We start from the raw sequence: 19,092 nt of genomic DNA, 5'->3' as shown, positions 1-19,092 counted from the left end.
TATGAAAGCTGTTGCTTAATGCATTGTAAGCCGCCCTGAGTCTCCGGAGAAGGGCGGCATATAAATCAAACCAATAAATAAATAAATAAATAAATTAATTAATAAATCCCACGGACCACTAATACGATCTGCCTAATGACCAGGTGGGTGGGCGTGGCTAGGTGGTCATGTGACTGGGTGGGTGTGTCCAACTCGATGTCACTCACATTGAGGGGCACCTTGCCAGCCTCTGTTCGCTCCTTAGGGCCCCAACAGGAAGCAGTTGTTGGTGCTAAGCAGCCACCACGAGAAAGAGTGGGCAAAACAGCTCAGTTCAAATTCGATCTGGCTGAGAAGGAGGCTCAGCGGAAGCACCTCACTGAGGACTAGGAGCATAGGCTTTCCAAACAGAGGGAAGACCTACAGGAGTACAAGGCCAGGTACCGGCGCCTTGAAGCTCAGTGGGCTGAAATGGTCAGTCAGTTCCAGGCCATGATGCAGTCCCACTGGAACGAGGCCCTCCGGCTCTTTGCCACCAGTGGTCCTTCCCTCCAGCCTTCGCCCAAAGCCCCGCACCAGGAGGCTGAAGCATACCCCCAGTCGGAATTTCTGCCCCTCTCCGACCCACACAAAAAGACCCTGAAGGGGGAGACTCTCTGCAGCAACACAAACGTTCATTGCATGTTAATTGCAATGAGAAGGAAGGAAGAAAAAAGGGAAGAAAAAAAACGAAAGAAAGAACAAAAGAAAGGAGGAGGAAAGGAAGGGAAAAAGAAAGGAAAGATAGAAAGATAGAAAGAAAGAAAGAAAAAGAAAGAAGAAAGGAAAGAGAATGAAAAGGAAGAAAGGAAGGAAGGAAAAAGAAAGAAAGGAAAAAAGGAAGGAAGGAAGGAAAGAACAAAAGAAAGAAAAGAAAGAAAGAAAGGAAAGAAACAATGAAAAGGTAGGAAGGAAAGAAGAAGAAAGGAAAAAAGAAAAAAGGAAAGAAAGAAGAAAAGAAAGGAGGAAAGAAGGAATGGAAGAAAAGAAGGAAAGAAAGAAAAGAAAAGAAAAGAAAAGAAAAGAAAAGAAAGACTCCCTCTTTTAGCCCATCTGACTTCATAGGGCTGTTGCTAGAAGCAAAACTATAGAAGCGAGCCTTATCTACCTTCTACCTTAATACAGAAGGTACAAGAGAAACCATGTGGCTGGGCCCTTCTCCCTTTGCCAGGCCTTGCTGCTGCCTCTAGCCTCTGCTGCTTGAGACCCCTTTCTGTGCCGGGCCTCATGGCCGGGAGCCCTCTGACTCCAAAGAAGCCAAAACAACCTTTTCCATCACCTTCCTCTGTGGGATCCTTTATAATTGGAGACGCCAAGAATTAATCCAAGGTCTTCTTTCTTTCTTCCTTTCTTCCTTTCCTTTTTTAAAGCTTCAGCCACCGAGTTGGAGGCTCACTTTGTTTTGAACTTTGCAAAGCACCTTGAGCTTATATCATGGAACAAAAGCTGGAAAGAAAGAAAACAATAGGCCAGGAGGGAAGTGGGGGGGGGGGGATGAAAGAGAAGCTCAAATCAAACCCAACTCAGTTGGAGGAACTTCTAAACTCCCCGTTTTAAGGTCACCACCGTGCCTCTCCTCGTTTCCCTCCAGCTAGCCTAAAGATGGTTAACTGAATGCGATGCATGTGATGGTTACTCTGTCCCTCTGCATTTAATTGTCATTCTTTTCCCCCTTCTGAGTTGTAGAAAGAAAGTAAAAGTAAATTTGTATATTTGTATATACAAATTGTATATTTATACAAAGTCAGCTTATTGCCCCCACAAACTGGGTCCTCATTTCACCTACCTTAGAAAGGATGGAAGGCTGAGTCAACCTTGAGCCTGGTAAGATTCGAACCTGCAGAAATTGCAGGCAGCTGTGTTAATTACAGGGTGCATTAAACCACTGTACTACCAAGACTCTCTCCTTTCAGTTGCTTCTCTCCTTTCAGTTCAGTGGTGGAATTCAAATTTTTTTACTACCAGTTCTGTGGGCGTGGCTTGGTGGGCATGGCAGGGGAAGGATACTGCAAAATCTCCATTCCCACCCCCACTCCAGGGGAAGGATACTGCAAAATCCCCATTCCATCCCCACTCTGGGGGCCAGCCAGAGGTGGTATTTGCCGGTTCTCAGAACTACTCAAAATTTCCGTTACCGGTTCTCCAGAACCTGTCAGAACCTGCTGGATTTCACCTCTGCCTTAGTTGGAGGCTAAAACATAAAAAGAATGATTTAAATCAGGGATCTCCAACCTTGACAACTTTAAGACTTGTAGACTTCAACTCCCAGAATTCCTCAACCAGCATGGCTGGCTGAGAAATTCTGGGAGTTGGAGTCCACAAATTTTAGCGTTGCCAAGGTTGGAGAGTGGAGACACTTGATTTAGTTAGTCTTTACATATAAAAACTACCTGGACAGGTAGGATGGACTTCGTCTGAACCAGCAAGGCCATTCTTATATGGACAAACATTTGTCCAGGATGATATAAAGGTGATATAACAACTCTTCCTTGGGCAGGGAGTTGGGCTAGCAATAGCACTTAGACTTATATACTGCTTTATAGTGCTTGGCAGCCCTCTCTAAGCGGTTTACAGAATCAGCCTATTGCCCCCGACAATCTGGGTCCTCATTTTACCCACCTCGGAAGGATGGAAGACTGAGTCAACCTTGAGCCCGTCAGGATCGAACTCCTGGCAGTGGGCAGAGATAGCTTGCAACACTGCATTGTAACAGCTGCACCACTATGCCTTCCTTCCTTCCTTCCTTCCTTCCTTCCTTCCTTCCTTCCTTCCTTCCTTCCTTCCTTCCTTCCTTCCTTCCTTCCTTCCTTCCTTCTTTCCTTCCTTCCCAAGCTATAGCAGACTTATATACTGCCTTACAGTGCTTTTACAGCCCTCTCTAAGCAGTTTACAGAGTCAGCATGTTACCCTCCAACAGTCTGGGTCCTCATTTTACCCACCTCGGAAGGATGGAAGGCTGAGTCAACCTAGATGGCCTCCCAGGCCCCTTTCCATGATTGTATGCTCTTCCATTCTCTGTTGATGGAAGCTGCCCATGAATACATCCTCAGCATGAGAACTTTGAAAGGCCAACATGGACCTTCTCCCAAAGCTGACTTTAGCAAGCAACAACTTTGGAAGAAGCGCTCCTGATTGAGATGTTGGGAACGCTTCGAAGTCTCACAGCTGGGCTCAGCCGTCCTCCGGCCTTCTTCTGCTCCCATTCTTCTTCTTCTGTGTCCGATCCTTTGGCTACAGTTAAGAGCAAGTCCCATTTATGGCCGGATGTGTTTGCATGGAAACACTTTCCAGAATGCGAGGAGAGAGCTTCTCGCGCCTTCCCTGCCCTCCTTTCTACCTTGCAATATCGGTTACAATATTGAGAACCACAGCTTCATCATGCTGGATTAGCACTTGGGCTCGGTGCCACGATGTTGATGGGAAGCCATTCCAACAGCAATAACTTGCAGATTAGGAAAAGAGAGAGAGAGAGAGAAAGAGAGAGAGAGAGTCAGAGAGAGACACACAGAGAAAGAGAGAGAGAGAGAGAGAGAGAGAGAGATACAGAGAGACCGAGACAGAGAGAGAGAGAAGAGAGAAAGAGACAGATACAGAGAGACAGAGACAGAGACAGAGACAGAGACAGAGAGAGAAAGAGTGTGAGAGAGAGACAGACAGAGAGAGAAGAGAGAGAGAGAGACAGATACAGAGAGACAGAGATACAGAGACAGAGAGAGAGAGACAGAGAGAGAAAGAGACAGAGAAAGCGAAAGACAGAGAGAGAGACAGAGAGACAGAGACAGAGGCACACAGATACAGAGAGAGAGAGAGAGAGAGAGAGAGAGAGATACAGAGAGACCGAGACAGAGAGAGAGAGAAGAGAGAAAGAGACAGAGACAGAGAGACAGAGACAGAGACAGAGAGAGAAAGAGACAGAGAAAGTGAGAGACAGAGAAAGCGAGAGACAGAGAGACAGAGACAGAGGCACACAGATACAGAGAGAGAGAGAGAGAGAGAGAGAGAGAGAGAGAGAGAGAGAGAGAGAGATTGAGACAGAGAAAGAGAGAAGAGAGAAAGAGACAGATACAGAGAGACCGAGACAGAGAGAGAACGAAGAGAGAAAGAGACAGATACAGAGAGAGAAAGAGAGAGAGAGAGACACACACACAGAGAGACACACACACACACACACACACACAGAGAGAGAGACAGAGACAGAGACAGAGACAGAGAAGAGAGAAAGAGACAGATAGAGAAAGACAGAGACAGAGACAGAGAGAGAGAGAGAGAGAGAGAGAGAGAGAGAGAGAGAGAGAGAGAGAGAGAGAGTGATGGATGCAGGGAATTAAAAAGGAAAGGGAGAGAATGGTGCCAAATTATTTCAGTGATTTGGGGATGGCCAGTCTAGAGAAAAGAAGGGCCAGGGGGTGACATGATAGCAGTATTCCAGTATTTGAGGGGCTGCCACAAAGAAGTGGGGGTCAACTTACTTTCCAAAGCACCAGAAAGGCAGGAGAAGAAACAACGGATGGAAACTCGTCAAGGAGAGAAGCAACCTGGAATGAAGGAGAAACTTCCTAACAGTGAAGGCAACCAACCAGTAGAACGTCTTGCCTCCAGAAGCTGTGGGTGCTCCTCCATCACTGGAGGTTTTTAAGAAGAGATTGGAAAACCATTGGGGTTTCCTGCTTGAGCAGGGGGTTGGACTAGATGACCTCCAAGGCCCCTTCCAGCTTTATTCTGAAAAAACATTTCCACATATTGTTTGAGCTCTTCCAACTTTTCTGAATCACCTATGCCTAGACATCTCCTAAGGAAGTCCCTAAAGGGTGTGCACTGGCTGCCTTTAAATTTGGGGTGCATCGCCTCAGATTCCAAGTGACGTCCAACTTCAGTGCGACCTTCAAGTGCTCTTGCAGAATTGCGAACTCGTAATGCTGCAAGAGGACAAAATGATTTAATACGTGGGGAGTAAGAGTAATTGCCCTCATATTTAATCAGTTTCCATTGAATTAAAATTAAAATTAAATTAAACGAGCTGAACCTTAATTCAAAAACCTGTCATTCCTGGGCCTACGGTCGCCCTTAGCCAAGTATTAAAATAGATAAGAGTATTAATCCAAAGTTTCTCCGGGGGGTGGGGGGTGGAATAATACATGCTTTGGACATCACTAGATTTTTTTGTTTTTTATTTTTGGCGTGCAAATATACAGTTCTCAGGTTTTCAAAAGTGACATTTGTGTAGTTTATAACTATATAGTTTGGGGTAGCTTTCTTGAGTAATGCAGATTATAAATCTGGGTTTTTCTTATCTTTAGTGAAGTAATGATTCACTAATACAATTGGGTTTGTAAAAATTTATGTGGTATGGGTGATTATATCCTGTTTCAGATGATAATATGAGGATGGAAAGGAAGGAAGAAAAGGAAGGAAGGAAGGAAGGAAGGAAGGAAGGAAGGAAGGAAGGAAGGAAGGAAGGAAGGTAGGTCAAGAGAATGGAGAGAAAAGGAAGGAAGGAAGGAAGGGGAAAGGAAAGGAAGCATAGGAAAGAAAAAAGAAAGAAAATAGATGGAGAGAAGGAAGGAAGAGAAAAGAAGGGAAGGGAAGGAAAGGAAAAAGAAGAAGAAAGAAAATAAAGGAAGGAAGAGAAGGAAGGAAGGTCAAGAAGATGGAGAGAAAAGGAAGCTAGGTAGGAAGGGGAAAGGAAAGGAAGCAAAGGAAAGAAAAAAAGAAAATAGATGGAGAGAAGGAAGGAAGGGAAAAGAAGGGAAGGAAAGGAAAAAGAAGAAGAAAGAAAATAAAGGAAGGAAGAGAAGGAAGGAAGGTCAAGAAGATGGAGAGAAAAGGAAGCTAGGTAGGAAGGGGAAAGGAAAGGAAGCAAAGGAAAGAAAAAAAGAAAATAGATGGAGAGAAGGAAGGAAGGGAAAAGAAGGGAAGGAAAGGAAAAAGAAGAAGAAAGAAAATAAAGGAAGGAAGAGAAGGAAGGAAGGTCAAGAAGATGGAGAGAAAAGGAAGGAAGGAAGGAAAGAAGGAAAGAAGGAAGGAAGGGGAAAGGAAAGGGAAGGAAAGAAATAAGAAGAAAGAAAGAAAATAGAGGGATGGAGGGAAGGAAGGAAAGGGAAAGGGAAGGAAGGAAAGGAAAGCAAGATAAAGAAAAAGATGGATGGAGAGAAGAAAGGAAGGGAGGGAAGGAAGGTAGGTAGGTCAAAGGGATGGAGAGGGAAGGAAGGAAAGAAGGGGAAAGGGAAGGAAAGAAAAAAGAAGAAGAAAGAAAATAGAGGGATGAAGAGAAGGAAGGAAGGTCAAGAGGATGGAGAGAAAAGGAAGGAAGGGGAAAGGGAAGGAAAGGGAAGGAAAGAAATAAGAAAGAAAGAAAATAAAGGGATGGAGGGAAGGAAGGAAGGAAGGAAGGAAGGAACTTTATCTTTCACGGTCCTCTTAACATTTAACCCAAGCCTGGGCCCATGTAGTGTTCCAAGCCAATCTGTAAATCTCAAACAAACATTGTCTGGGGAGACAAGCCAAGTCAGAGCCCACCTCGCTGTACTCTGTTTGAGGATAAATCTCTTGAAGAAATAAAGCGGGATTAATGATTAAACAGGGGGAGATGGACCCGATTTCCAAGGAGCTGTAAGCACCAGTCAGAAAACTGTTTTCAGGCCACCTTTTCCAGAAGAGGAGGGGGCCCTCCCAACCTCTCAGGAACCCAGCAGCCTTTCAAGTGATCCTTACATCCTAAGTCAATAAAGGCTGTCCTTAGATCAGATATCTCAGCTGGCCTCTGTTTCCCCTGGTTTCTAGCACTTGTCCCTAGTAAATGATTTCCTGTTGTGCCCTTAGATTTGACTTTTGAGAAGGCCAGGATCCACCCACCCTCCCACCCCCCTTTTTCGGAGGTGATGTGAGATGTTTGGTTTAAGTTTCTTCCCAGGGTCTCCCTAGCCAAGTTATTCTGGGTTATTTTGATAACCCATCTGGCCTGTCCCGGTGCATTTCCTAAAATCCTGTTCCTCATCCAGTTACATACGGACAGATCAGGCTGTTCTTCATTTATATGGAAGGCTGGTCCAGTATGAGCAATGAAATTCCAAGAAGAGAAGTTGTGGAGACCATTTAAGTTCCAAGAAGAGAAGATGAAGTAAAGAACGAGAGTCCAACCTTGGGAATTTTAAGACCTGTGGACTTCAACTCCGAGAATTCTCCAGAAAGATACTTTGGATAGTTCCTACTCCACACACCTTTCAAGGAGAGCTTGACTGGAGATAACATGTCTCCATCTTGCTCAGATATCATCTTTGTTGAAACATAACCCCTGATTCCTTATGCTGCTGGTTTAGAGGATTCATTTCTTACTCAAGTTTCTCACACAAAAAAACCAACACAGTTCAGCGCTGCATAAACAGAGGGATAGAATCGAGATCACGTGAAGTGTTAATACCACTTTATAAGGCCTTGGTAAGGCCACACTTGGAATCCTGCATCCAGTTTTGGTCGCCACGATGTAAAAAAAGATGTGGAGACTCCAGAAAGAGTGCAGAGAAGAGCAACCAAGAGGATTAGGGGACTGGAGGCTAAAACATATGAAGAACGGTTGCAGGAACTGGGTATGTCTAGTTTAATGAAAAGAAGGACCAGGGGAGACATGATAGCAGTCTTCCAATATCTCAGGGGCTTCCACAAAGAAGAGGGAGTCAAGCTATTCTCCAAAGCACCTGAGGGCAGGACAAGAAGCAATGGGTGGAAACTAATCAAGGAGAGAAGCAACTTAGAACTAAGGAGAAATTTTCTGATAGTGAGAACAATTCAACAATGCCTCCAGAAGTTGTGAATGCTCCATCACTGGAAGTTTTTAAGAAGATGTTGGATAACCATTTGTCTGAAGTGGTGTAGGGTTTCCTGCCTAAGCAGGCGGTTGGACTAGAAGACCTCCAAGGTCCCTTCCGACTCTGTTATTCTGTTCTCACTTGTTTCTCTGAAGGAAAGCAGTTCAAGTAAGTTTGGAGAGTCCTCTGCAGAGGTCAAAGGCTTGAGATAGTGTTGGTCATCCAGGAATGGACAGGGCCACAGTCCCAAATGATTGAAGCCATCCCTTTTCTCTCTTGCTTCCAATCTGGCTCAAATGATGATCTCCAGATGCCCTTGGATGTTCTCCATCCTGTTTCAAAGCAATGCCATCCCTCCCTTCTCCCCCAAACTTCTTAGATAGGCTTTTCTTTATTCCTTCTGAAAGGGCAAAAGGTCTCCTTTTCATTCCAGCCACCGCTGGGCGTGGCTTGGTGGGCGTGGTGTGTCTTGGTGGGCGTGGCAGGGGAAGGATACTGCAAAATCTCCATTCCCACCCTACTCCAGGGGAAGGATGCTACAAAATCCCCATTCCCTCCCAACCCCAGGGCCAGCCAGAGGTGGTATTTACCAGTTCTCCGAACTGCTCAAAATTTCCGCTACCAGTTCTCCAGAACCTGCTTAATTTCACCCCTGCTATTAAGCCTGTTTTATTAATTATGCCATTACGCTACTTTTAATAGGGTTTGTTTTTTTTTTTTTTTTTTAAAAAAAATCCCTTCCAATTCTTCGCATTCAGCCTTGCTCCCTCCGCGTGGGGGTGAGGCTGGCAGCTCTCTCGCAGAGTCTGCACTCCGAACACGGTAACTGTGAAGGTCAGTTCCAACTCTGAAGAGGCGATGATGAATACGCTATTCTTGCGGGCCACTTTTTCTTCCTCCCCCCCACTTTCTTTTTCAATGTTGACTCAGTGGACATTTCCTGGCTTCAGAGAAAACCCAGAGAATGGGACGCTTTGTTTCGGGCCAAACATCTTTAAAATGCAACATTTCCCCATTGCCATCCCTCGGCCCTCACTCCCCTCCTCCCCGATTTTATGGCTTTTGTTTGCTGGCCTGTGTGAAGGAGGAACGGGGAGCTTTTCCTGGCTTGGGGCCACTGGCTTGGCATGGAAAAAAAAATCTGTATCAGGAGGACACATGTTAAGATTGTTGCTCGGGGGACTTTGTCGCTCAAAATATTCTTTCGGGGGGCTTGATCCGCAACGTGAGACGGAGCCCAGCGGGGATTTGGTGAACCCCGTTTGCTTGTTCCCCCAACTGCATTTTTCAACTCTGGTTTGGAGGCTGCTGCGAGAGTTTATTCCAAGAAGGTTTCTCTCTGAAGTGGACTTCTTTATCTCCCTGTCTTTTGGGTCCAGGGTTTATCCCAAACCAGTGGTAGAATTCTTTTTTTTTTTTTTTTTTGCTACCGGTTCGGTGGGCGTGGTGTGGTTTGATGGGCATGGCAAGGGAAGGATACTGCAAAATCCCCATTCCCTTCCCACTCCTGGGGCAAGGATATTGCAAAATCCCCATTCCCTTCCCACTCCTGGGGCAAGGATATTGCAAAATCTCCATTCCCACCCCACTCTGGGGCCAGCCGGAGGTGGCAACGGGAGGAGAAAGGACTCAGCTTGCTTGTTTTCTTGCAGACGTTCCAAACTAGGTAACAGTGGGGAAATCCAATTTTTTTTTACTACCGATTCTGTCGGTGTGGCTTGGTGGGCATGACTTGGTGGGTGTGGCAGGGGAAGGATACTGCAAAATCTCCATTCCTTCCCCACTCCTGAGGGAAGGATACTGCAAAATCTCCATCCCACCCCACTCCTGGGGGAAAGATACTGCAAAATCAATATTCCCTCCCCACTCCTGGGGGAAGGATCCTGCAAAATCCCCATTTCTCCCCACTCTTGGGGGATGGATATTGCAAAATCCCCATTCCCTCCCCACTCCTGGGGGAAGGATACTGCAAACTCTCCATTCCCTCTCTACTCCAGGGGGATGGATATTGCAAAATCTCCATTCCCTTCCCACTCCTGGGGGAAGGATCCTGCAACTCACTGCAGCCAACTTGCTATGGCCAACTCGCTGCAGGAGAACAGTTACCCCACAGGACAAGAGTTACACTAATATCGAAGAAATCGTGAAATAGAATCATTAAAGAAAGGGTGCCAAAAGAGGGACAAGATGAAATATAAATGACAAAAAATGAAAATAATTTTTTAATTATTTTAAAAAAATTAAACTGAGTTGTTGAATTGCCCTGCAGTGAGTTGTTCGATGGGGAATTGTCCATGGTGAATTGGCTGTGGGGAATTGGCCATGGCTGGTTGACCATGGTGAGTTGGCCATGATGTCTTGGCCATGATGAGTTGGCTGTGGGGAATTAGCCATGGCTAGTTGAGCATGGTGAGTTGGCCATGGTGAGTTGGCCATGGTGAGTTGGCTCTGGGGAATTGGCCATGGGTAGGTTGACCATGGTGAGTTAGCCATGGTGTCTTGGCCATGGTGAGTTGGCTGTGGGGAATTAGCCGTGGCTAGTTGAGCATGGTGAGTTGGCCATGGTGAATTGGCCATGGTGGGTTGGCCATGGGTAGTTGACCATGGTGAGTTGGCCATGGTGAATTGGCCATGGCTAGTTGACCATGGTAAGTTGGCCATGAGTAGTTGACCATGGTGAGTTGGCCATGGTGAGTTGGCCATGGTGAGTTGGCCATGGGGAATTGGCCATGATGAGTTGGCCATGGGTAGTTGACCATGGTGAGTTGGCCATGGTGAGTTGGCCATGGTGAATTGGCCATGGGTAGTTCACCATGGTGAGTTGGCTGTGGCGAGTTGTCCCATTCAACCCCCATTACAGTAGCAGGCTGCTTTCCTTCCCCTTCCCCTTCCTTGATTTGTAGTTGGGGAAAGGATCGAGGAGAAGGCATTTCCTGATGATTAATGGCCCATGGGGTGGAGTTGCGCCAGAGCGGTAACCCTGCCCTTTCACGGACCTTTCGGAAATGCCCTGTGGCTGAGCTGTTTTTCCTACACTCCAGTCTTGATGTATTGTCATCCTGAGAGGCATTTTTCCCTTTTCTTCCTTTTCTGTTCTGGGTGGCTATTTCTGTGCCTCCCCAAATAGAGAAAGTGAGCCAGCTCTACCGCTTTGTTCTCCTTCCTCCCAAGGGAGTTGGTTTTCTTGCAAGAAGTCCTCCTAACAAAGGTTGGAGAGGATACAGAAGAGCGGTTGGGTTAGGCAAGAATGGGGCGAGATGCAGGCAGACTTCACAAGCTACCTTCTTCTCCTTCTTCCTGTTGGTTCATCCAGCCAAGTAAGCTGAGTCAGAAGTTCTTCTAGGGTTGAGGGAAGGTCACTTGACCAAATCTGATCAAAGAGAACCAGGTGGCTTCTTTCTTTGGGCAACTGAATAGCAGAATAACAGAGCTGGAAGAGATCTTGGAGGCCTTTTAGTCCAATCCTATGTTCAACCAGGAGAGAGACCCAGTGGGTCCCCCAAACAGTGGGAAGGAAGGAAGGGAGGGAGGGAGGGAGGGAGGGAGGGAGGAATGAAGGAAGGAAGGAAGGAAGGAAGGAAGGAAGGAAGGAAGGAAGGAGAAGGGAAGGAGGGAGGGAGGGAAGAAAGCAGTGGTGAAATCCATTTTTTTACTACCAGTTCTGTGGGTGTGGCTTGGTGGGTGTGGCAGGGGAAGGATACTGCAAAACCTCCATTCCATCCCCACTCCATTTGAAGGATATTGCAAAATCCCCATTCCCTCCTCACTCCTGGGAGAAGGATATTGCAAAATCTCATGGAGTGAACCAAGTCTTTTAGTTCTGCAGCTGTTCTAATGCGAAACCAAGATTGAACGATTGCTTCTATTAACTGGGTTTTATTGCTGAGTCACTTCTGACTAACCAGTTTCTTTAGTCGGCTCCCTAGATTTTCAATTGGGTGAAGGTCTGGGCTATTCTCAGGCCATTCCAGCAGTGGAATAGGATTCTCTTAAAACTCCAAAAAAAAGTGGTGTTATTAGCCATCAAACCTCAAAAATACAATTTTCCCAAAAGGTTTCCACGATTTTGGCCACTACTGTATACCTGGTGGTATACAAATAAAACATGAAAAGATTAAAAAAAACAACAACAACTGTATATAAAGTTTGAAAAGAGGCTTTTAATGGGGTTGGACTTCTTTCCCCCCAAAACACGCGCTGGATTGCATCAAATTCAGCCATTGTTCGGTCATTCTTCTTCCTCTTGAATTCTGTTTTGCTAGAGAGTTGAGATGAGCTAATGTGGGCTTCTTAGGAAGCTTCTGGAAGAAACAAACTCTAGAGGTCTTGACTTTTCAAGAACTGCCTGGTATTTTAGGAAGGAACCTGTGGTTATCCAGAGCCGCATAACTGATAGTTTAGTGAACCTCTCCAAGTCGAACCAAGTTTTTTTTCATCCCATTATTGTCCAATTAATGTTCGCCAAGCAAGAATAGCACCAAGGGATTGGCGGACATCGCTCCAAGAAAGGGTTTACTTTTGAAACCCAAATCCTGAGGCCCATTCAGGAGATCCTGTTCAACGGGGGGTAATGAATATTGCAGGCCGAAACCAGGAGTGTGCTTGCGAGCAAAGATCGGCGAAATTGAACTGAACGGGCTCCAAATTACGCTGGTGTAGAGTTTAAATGAAAACCAGCTGTTCTGTCTTTCAAAAACATTTTTCTTTTTTTTGAAAAAAAAGGGTTTTCAAAACATCACCTTGAGGTTGGGTTGAGTCCTCGGAGCATCTGCTGGAGCGATTAGGGTGTCGCGGTTCCCAAACTTGTAATTTTTGATGGCTTGAGCTTCAGCCACTGGTAGGAATCAAGCTAATCGTGACGATGAGGCATAATGTTGGTCCCGTCCATTTCTGGTAAATTATTTGGCATGTGAGCAAAAGGACTGAACATTTGCAAGCTGAATGGGGTGGGTTTTGTTGTCCTCCTCCTCCTCCTCCTCCTCCTCCTCCTCCTCCTCCTCCTCCTCCTCCTTCCTCCTCTTCCCCTTCCTCCTCTTCCTCTTCTTCCTCTTCCTCTTCCTCTTCTTCTTCCTCCTCCTCCTCCTCCTCCCCTCCTCCTCCTCCTCCTCCTTCTTCCTCCTCTTCCCCTTCCCCTTCCTCCTCTTCCTCTTCCTCTTCCTCTTCTTCCTCTTCCTCTTCCTCTTCCTCTTCCTCTTCCTCTTCCTCTTCCTCTTCCTCTTCCTCTTCTTCTTCTTCTTCTTCCTCCTCCTCCTCCTCCTCCTCCTCCTCCTCCTCCTCCTCCTTCTTCTTGGATTCGGTCCAGCTGCTACAGCCAACAGCAATTTCCATTGGATTGGATGTGACTTGAAATTTGCTTCTGCTTGGCTCAAGTTAAGATAGAATTGGGCATTAAAAACAAAACAAAACACAACTTATTTCCCATAGTATGTTTAATCAGTTGTTCATTAATAGGGAGTCATGTGGCTTGGTGTTGAAAGCATTAGACCAGAACTGGGGAGATGCAGATTCAAGTCCACCCTTAGCCACACAGAAGCTCCTTGGAAGACCTTGGGAGATGCAGATTCAAGTCAACCCTTAGTCCCACAGAAACTCCTTGGATGACCTTGGGAGACACAGGTCCAAGTCCACTCAATCCTACAGAAACTCCTTGAATAACCTTGGGAGACGCAGGTCAAGTTCACTTCAGACCTAAAGAAATTCCTTGGATGACCTTGGGAGATACAGATTCAAGTCCACCCTTAGCCACACAGAAGCTCCTTGGAAGACCTTGGGAGATGCAGATTCAAGTCAACCCTTAGTCCCACAGAAACTCCTTGGATGACCTTGGGAGACACAGGTCCAAGTCCACTCAGTCCTACAGAAACTCCTTGAATAACCTTGGGAGACGCAGGTCAAGTTCACTTCAGACCTAAAGAAATTCCTTGGATGACCTTGGGAGATACAGATTCAAGCCCACCTTCAGCCACATAGAAGCTCCTTGGACGTTGGATCAGAATTTTGTTGCTTAGCCTAACCTACTTCAGAGGGTGGTGCGGGGAAAAAAACGGCAGGAAAGATTATAGCCCCTTAAACTCCTGGAGGAATCTCTTCTAATCTCCTAGGAACAGCTTCTTCGTTGGTTGAAAGGAGAAATAAATAGCATGACTATGCTCAAATTCACAAATGATGCCCATCTAAAAAAGACTTTCCTAGGGTAGAGAGCCTATTGTCACTCGGCTACAAATCTCAGCCTCCTTCATTACTAACTTCAGGTTGACTGAAGTTTTCTGGAAAAAAAACCGTTCCTCCTTCACTGACTTAAAACATTAATGGGATATTTCAGTTGACTTCAGGATTTGGAATTGCTTCCTTAAGATTGAAGGCTAGTGAGCAGCCTGATCTGGAGAGATGCTGAATTCGCATTATTCAGATTCCTGATGTCTTACAATTTTTCAGAAGGAGATTTGACCTCGCAACAGCTCTTGGGCCAGAGGGGGTGGTGGGTGAGGGGGAAGGAAGCACTCCTCAGGCTAATAAACGTTTGGTAGTCAAAGCAATAAATCTTCCCTGATCCCAGGAATTTCTACAAAGAGTTCTTCGGGAACTGTAATTATTTCCACTTCTGGACGGAGCCAATCTGAGCTCCTGGTGGTGAGAATGACAGGAGTTGACCTAGAAAAAAAAAACACTCTGCCTTGGCCACTGATTCAGAACCTTTCTCTGCCCCAAACTTTCAAGGTCACACGTTCATAACCAGACAGCAATCTCACAAGATCCCTAAGGGTTTGCTGGTACAGTCGGGATACCATGTGCAAATAATAATATTGTCATATAGGAATAGAATAGAATAGAATAGAATAGAATAGAATAGAATAGAATAGAATAGAATAGAATATAGTACAGGGGAGAGGAGAGGAGGAGAGGAGAGGAGAGGAGAGGAGAGGAGAGGAGAGGAGAGGAGAGGAGAGGAGGAGGTAATGATAGGATAAGATAGGGTAGGGTAGGGTAGGGTAGGGTAGGGTAGGGTAGGATAGACAAATAGAATAGAATAGAATAGAATAGAATAGAATAGAATAGAATAGAATAGAATAGAATAGAATATAGTGGAGAGGAGAGGAGAGGAGAGGAGAGGAGAGGAGAGGAGAGGAGAGGAGAGGAGAGGAGAGGAGGAGGTAATGATAGGATAAGATAGGGTAGGGTAGGGTAGGGTAGGGTAGGATAGACGAATAGAATAGAATAGAATAGAATAGAATAGAATAGAATAGAATAGAATAGAATAGAATAGAACAGAATAGAATAGAGTACAGGGAAGAGGAGAGAAGAGAAGGAGGTAATGATAGGATAAGATAGGGTAGGGTAGAGGAATAGAATAGAAGAATAGAATAGAATGGAATGGAATGGAATGGAATGGAATAGAATAGAATAGAATAGAATAGAATAGAATAGAATAGAATAGAATAGAATAGAATAGAATAGAATAGAATAGAATAGAATAGAATATAGTACAGGGAAGAGGAGAGAAGAGAAGGAGGTAATGATAGGATAAGATAGACTAGACTAGACTAGAATGAAATGAAAGAAGCGAAGATGATGTCCAGTTCAGTGAGCGGAGCCTCCCGCCGTTTTACTACCGGTTCTTGGGAACCGATCCGAACCAGGAGCAACCCACCACTGATACACGTGTGCGGTGAACCGGTAGTAACATAATGTGAAACCCACCTCTGCTTGAGGTGTATCTTTTAATAGAAGAACCCCAAGACCTTCTGCAAAGCATGTCTGAAACGGCCCCTCCTCAGAGGTAAGCAAAGGAACACGGTGTTTTAGTGATATGTACTTGATTCTTTGGGCTTTCTCTTCTAGGGCACGGCTTCTGTCCTTCAACGTAGATCTGACAAAGAGGAATATGTAGAAGTCGGACGCCTGGGGCCATCTGATTATTTTGGTAAGTGTTGTGACCTAGGCTCACTTAGTCATTACAGGACACAATTAGTCTCAAACAAAACTATTTTATTATAACAGCTGAGAATTACTTCATTCCCAGCTTAGTCCAAATTAATTCCAAAACAAGTCCTTCAGAAAAAGTCCTTTATCTTCTTTGGCACCCTGCCAAAGGCCTTTCGGCAAAGCCCCACAAAGTTCAGAAACAAGAGATGCTGACTGGAAAACAGATTTAGCAACGTTGCTTTCCTACAAAGAGCCCAAGAGCCTTTGCTGCTCTTTTATGCCTTATGGGAGGGGCCAATCATCTCCTGGCCTTACTCCCGAGTCGTCCCTTTTGCTTTAGCTGCTCTTGCCTTCTGGCAGCTCTGCGCATGCGTGCACTAGGAATAGGCTCCTCCTGTTCCTCTGCCTCTCTGCTGTCCGACTCTGGAGGCTCTGGAGTCCGCACATCACTCCCAGATGGCCCTGGCCCCATCTCTGCCTCTGATGCAGAGCCCTCATCCAGGCCTTCCCCAGACTCCAGGACTGGCCTATGGTCCTCCCCAGCTCTGTCCGACTGTCCGACTTCGCTGCTAGCTCCGCAGGCTGCTGGAGGACCACAACAGTAAATTCTGTGGAATGGAATGGTTTAGAAACACTGATAAAATATCAGCGTTGCCATTTATGGAAGTATTGGATCTCTCTGTGCCTGCCATTCATCATAGAGAGGATTCACAAATGCACTATCGATGATTGCTGGAACTGTAGAATAGCACATCCCTTATTGGGCAGATCTAAGGGTCTTCTGATCACTTCTTGGATGCAGAGATCTTTCATTCTCCTTCCCAAGTCATCATGGAGGTTGGGGGTTATCGATGTATCATATCCCAACCACAGCAGTTGGGAATTATGGGAAATTTTATCCATCACATCTGCAGAGCTCCATATTAGAGTTAGATACCAAGGGCAAAGTATGAGGTAAAGATTTTAGACGGTGAACAAGGTGATGTTAGATAGGCATTCTTTGACCCCCTATGATGTCCTTAGATCAGAAAAAAAATGTTAATAAGGAAGCAATGAATAGCTCAGAGGAAAAATTGAGCTTAGCAAATGGACGACTGAGAAGAAACCAGACTAGTGGATCAGAAAGGAAAAGGGAAATGGGTGACTACTTCAAGTTAAGCGATCCTTGCAGTCACAAATTATCCCACTTGTTCTTCCTTACCATGTTTTCCCAAAAATAAGACCCTGTCTTATATTTTTTTGAACCCCGAAATAAGCGCTTGGTCTTATTTTCAGGGTGATCTTATTATTTTGGGGCGTGTGGAGCAAGGCGGGGCTCCTCTTGCCGTCTTATCTGAATTCTAGCTCTGTCTCCCTAACCCTAAGCAGAGGAAATGGCGGGGACCAGGTGCGCTTGCGGTTAAATATTTTTTTTGGGGGGGGTTATTTTTAGGGAGACCTTATTTTCAGGCAGGGCTTATTTTCAGGGAGGGCTTATTTTCAAGGGGGTTATTTTCAGGGGGGGCTTATTTTCAGGAAGAATTTATTTTCAGGGAGGGCTTATTTTCAGGGAGGGCTTATTTTCAAGGGGGGTTATTTTCAAGGGGGGCTTATTTTCAGGAAGAGCTTATTTTCAGGAAGAGCTTATTTTCAGGCAGGGCTTATTTTCAGGAAGAGCTTATTTTCAGGTGGGGCTTATTTTCAGGGGGGCCTTATTTTCAGGAAGAACTTATTTTCAGGGAGAGCTTATTTTCAGGAAGAGCTTATTTTCAGGTGGGGCTTATTTTCAGGTGGGGCTTATTTTCAGGAAGAGCTCATTTTCAGGGAGGGCTTTTTTCAGGGGGGGCTTATTTTCAGGCAGGGCTTATTTTCAGGGAGGGCTTATTTTCAGGAAGAGCTTATTTTCAGGGAGGGCTTATTTTCAGGGAGGGCTTATTTTCAGGGGGGCCTTATTTTAGCTCATGTGCTCAAAAGCCCAATTGGGCTTATTATCCAGGGAGGTCTTATTTTCAGAGAAACACAGTAGTATATTTTAAGGATGATGTTGGTGTCTTGGGTTTCTTGTTTAGTTTTGCCAAATAGGGCAGAATAATTGCCTACTAAATTCCTGATCTCGAAATAGCTAATGATACGAACCGAGATCAAAGCCAAAGGCATGTTCTCCAGATATATACAATGGTGACGCTGCGTTTTCTTCCCACTTCCAGGGGAAATTGCCCTGTTGCTCAACAGGCCCAGGGCTGCTACCGTGGTGGCCCGCGGGCCCTTGAAGTGTGTGAAGCTGGACCGCCCACGCTTCGAACGAGTCCTCGGCCCTTGCTCCGAAATCCTCAAGAGGAACATCCAGAGATACAACAGTTTCATCTCTCTCACCGTCTAAAGTCCTCTTGGGCTCCTCTTTGATGTTTAAACTTGTGCACTTAAAAAAGAAAGAAAGAAAGAAAGAAAGCGAGCGATCCGTGGTGTTTCATAGCTTTACAAAGGAAGGGAGAGGCACATTTATTTTACGCAGATGTTTTTCGGTGTCGACGTCCAATGTATTAGATATTCAATCACCTGTGTATTGTTAAGAGGACAGCAGATAGCTGGTTGTCAGTGATTTTATGGAATTGTAGATTTTATCGTTTTGCACTTTGAGTTACGTTCCAGATTTACGCATCCCTGGCTTCTCCAAATCTCTCATCACGCAGTGTAATGTTTCCAGATCTTTGGAGAACCAGCTTACTGTGTGCCTCAACTTTTATTTCTCCTGGTTGTGCTGACAAGCCACGTCCAACTCTCACTTCTCTAGAACAACGTAGGGTAATCGTTTTGAACATCTCATCTAGCGAGACTACATAACCCATATTATAATTGGGGATTGATGGACACATGGCCCCATGTAGCATTGTAGAACTAGCCCATTAAGACTTCCAGACATTGCCCCAAGTAGTCATTTTAAAGGTGACCTAAGGTAAAAATGATGAAATGCCCAACCGGAAAGAGTAAAATGTCCTATCAACTCAGTTGAGTTTGAACTCAAGATAAAGTCAACACGTTTTCTTTGATTGATTTCGTCTTGGCCCAAAGCTCCCTGCATGCTGCTCACAGGCTATTTAAAGTCTGTTAAAAGCAAACGGTGAGCTTTGACCTGGAAGGAATTGTGAAGTCCCGTTGGGCATCAAGTCATCCGTCCTTCATCTGGTTGACAATGACTTGAATGAACCATTTTGGCCACTTGAGATACTCAGCTAGCACCAAACCAGTGTCAAATTAGTGTCAAACAGTGTTTTTCCAACTTTTTAAAGATGTTTTAAGCTTCAACTTCATGCTGGCTGAGGGATTCTGGGAGTTGAAGTCCACACATCTTAAAATGGCCAAGTTGAAGAAC

At 45.3% G+C, this 19,092-nt stretch overlaps 1 protein-coding gene across 1 annotated transcript in view; it reads left to right on the top strand.

The window, feature by feature from the left end:
• PRKAR1B (protein kinase cAMP-dependent type I regulatory subunit beta) overlaps window positions 1-18,102 on the top strand; it is an 80,899-nt gene extending 62,797 nt beyond the window's left edge. The window contains exons 10-11 of the mRNA XM_070954953.1: window positions 15,660-15,741; window positions 17,930-18,102. Coding sequence (XP_070811054.1) covers window positions 15,660-15,741; window positions 17,930-18,102 — 255 coding nt within the window. The remainder of the gene's footprint in view (window positions 1-15,659; window positions 15,742-17,929) is intronic.
• Window positions 18,103-19,092: the final 990 nt, after the last annotated feature.

The sequence above is a fragment of the Pituophis catenifer genome, unplaced genomic scaffold, assembly GCF_029215685.1.
Source record: "Pituophis catenifer annectens isolate HBS135680 unplaced genomic scaffold, rPitCat1.0.hap2 SCAF_16, whole genome shotgun sequence".
In the NCBI taxonomy this organism is placed as follows: Eukaryota; Metazoa; Chordata; class Lepidosauria; order Squamata; family Colubridae; genus Pituophis; species Pituophis catenifer.
The sequence above is the reverse complement of the archived record's forward strand: the minus strand, read 5'-3'. Positions and strand labels throughout refer to the sequence as shown.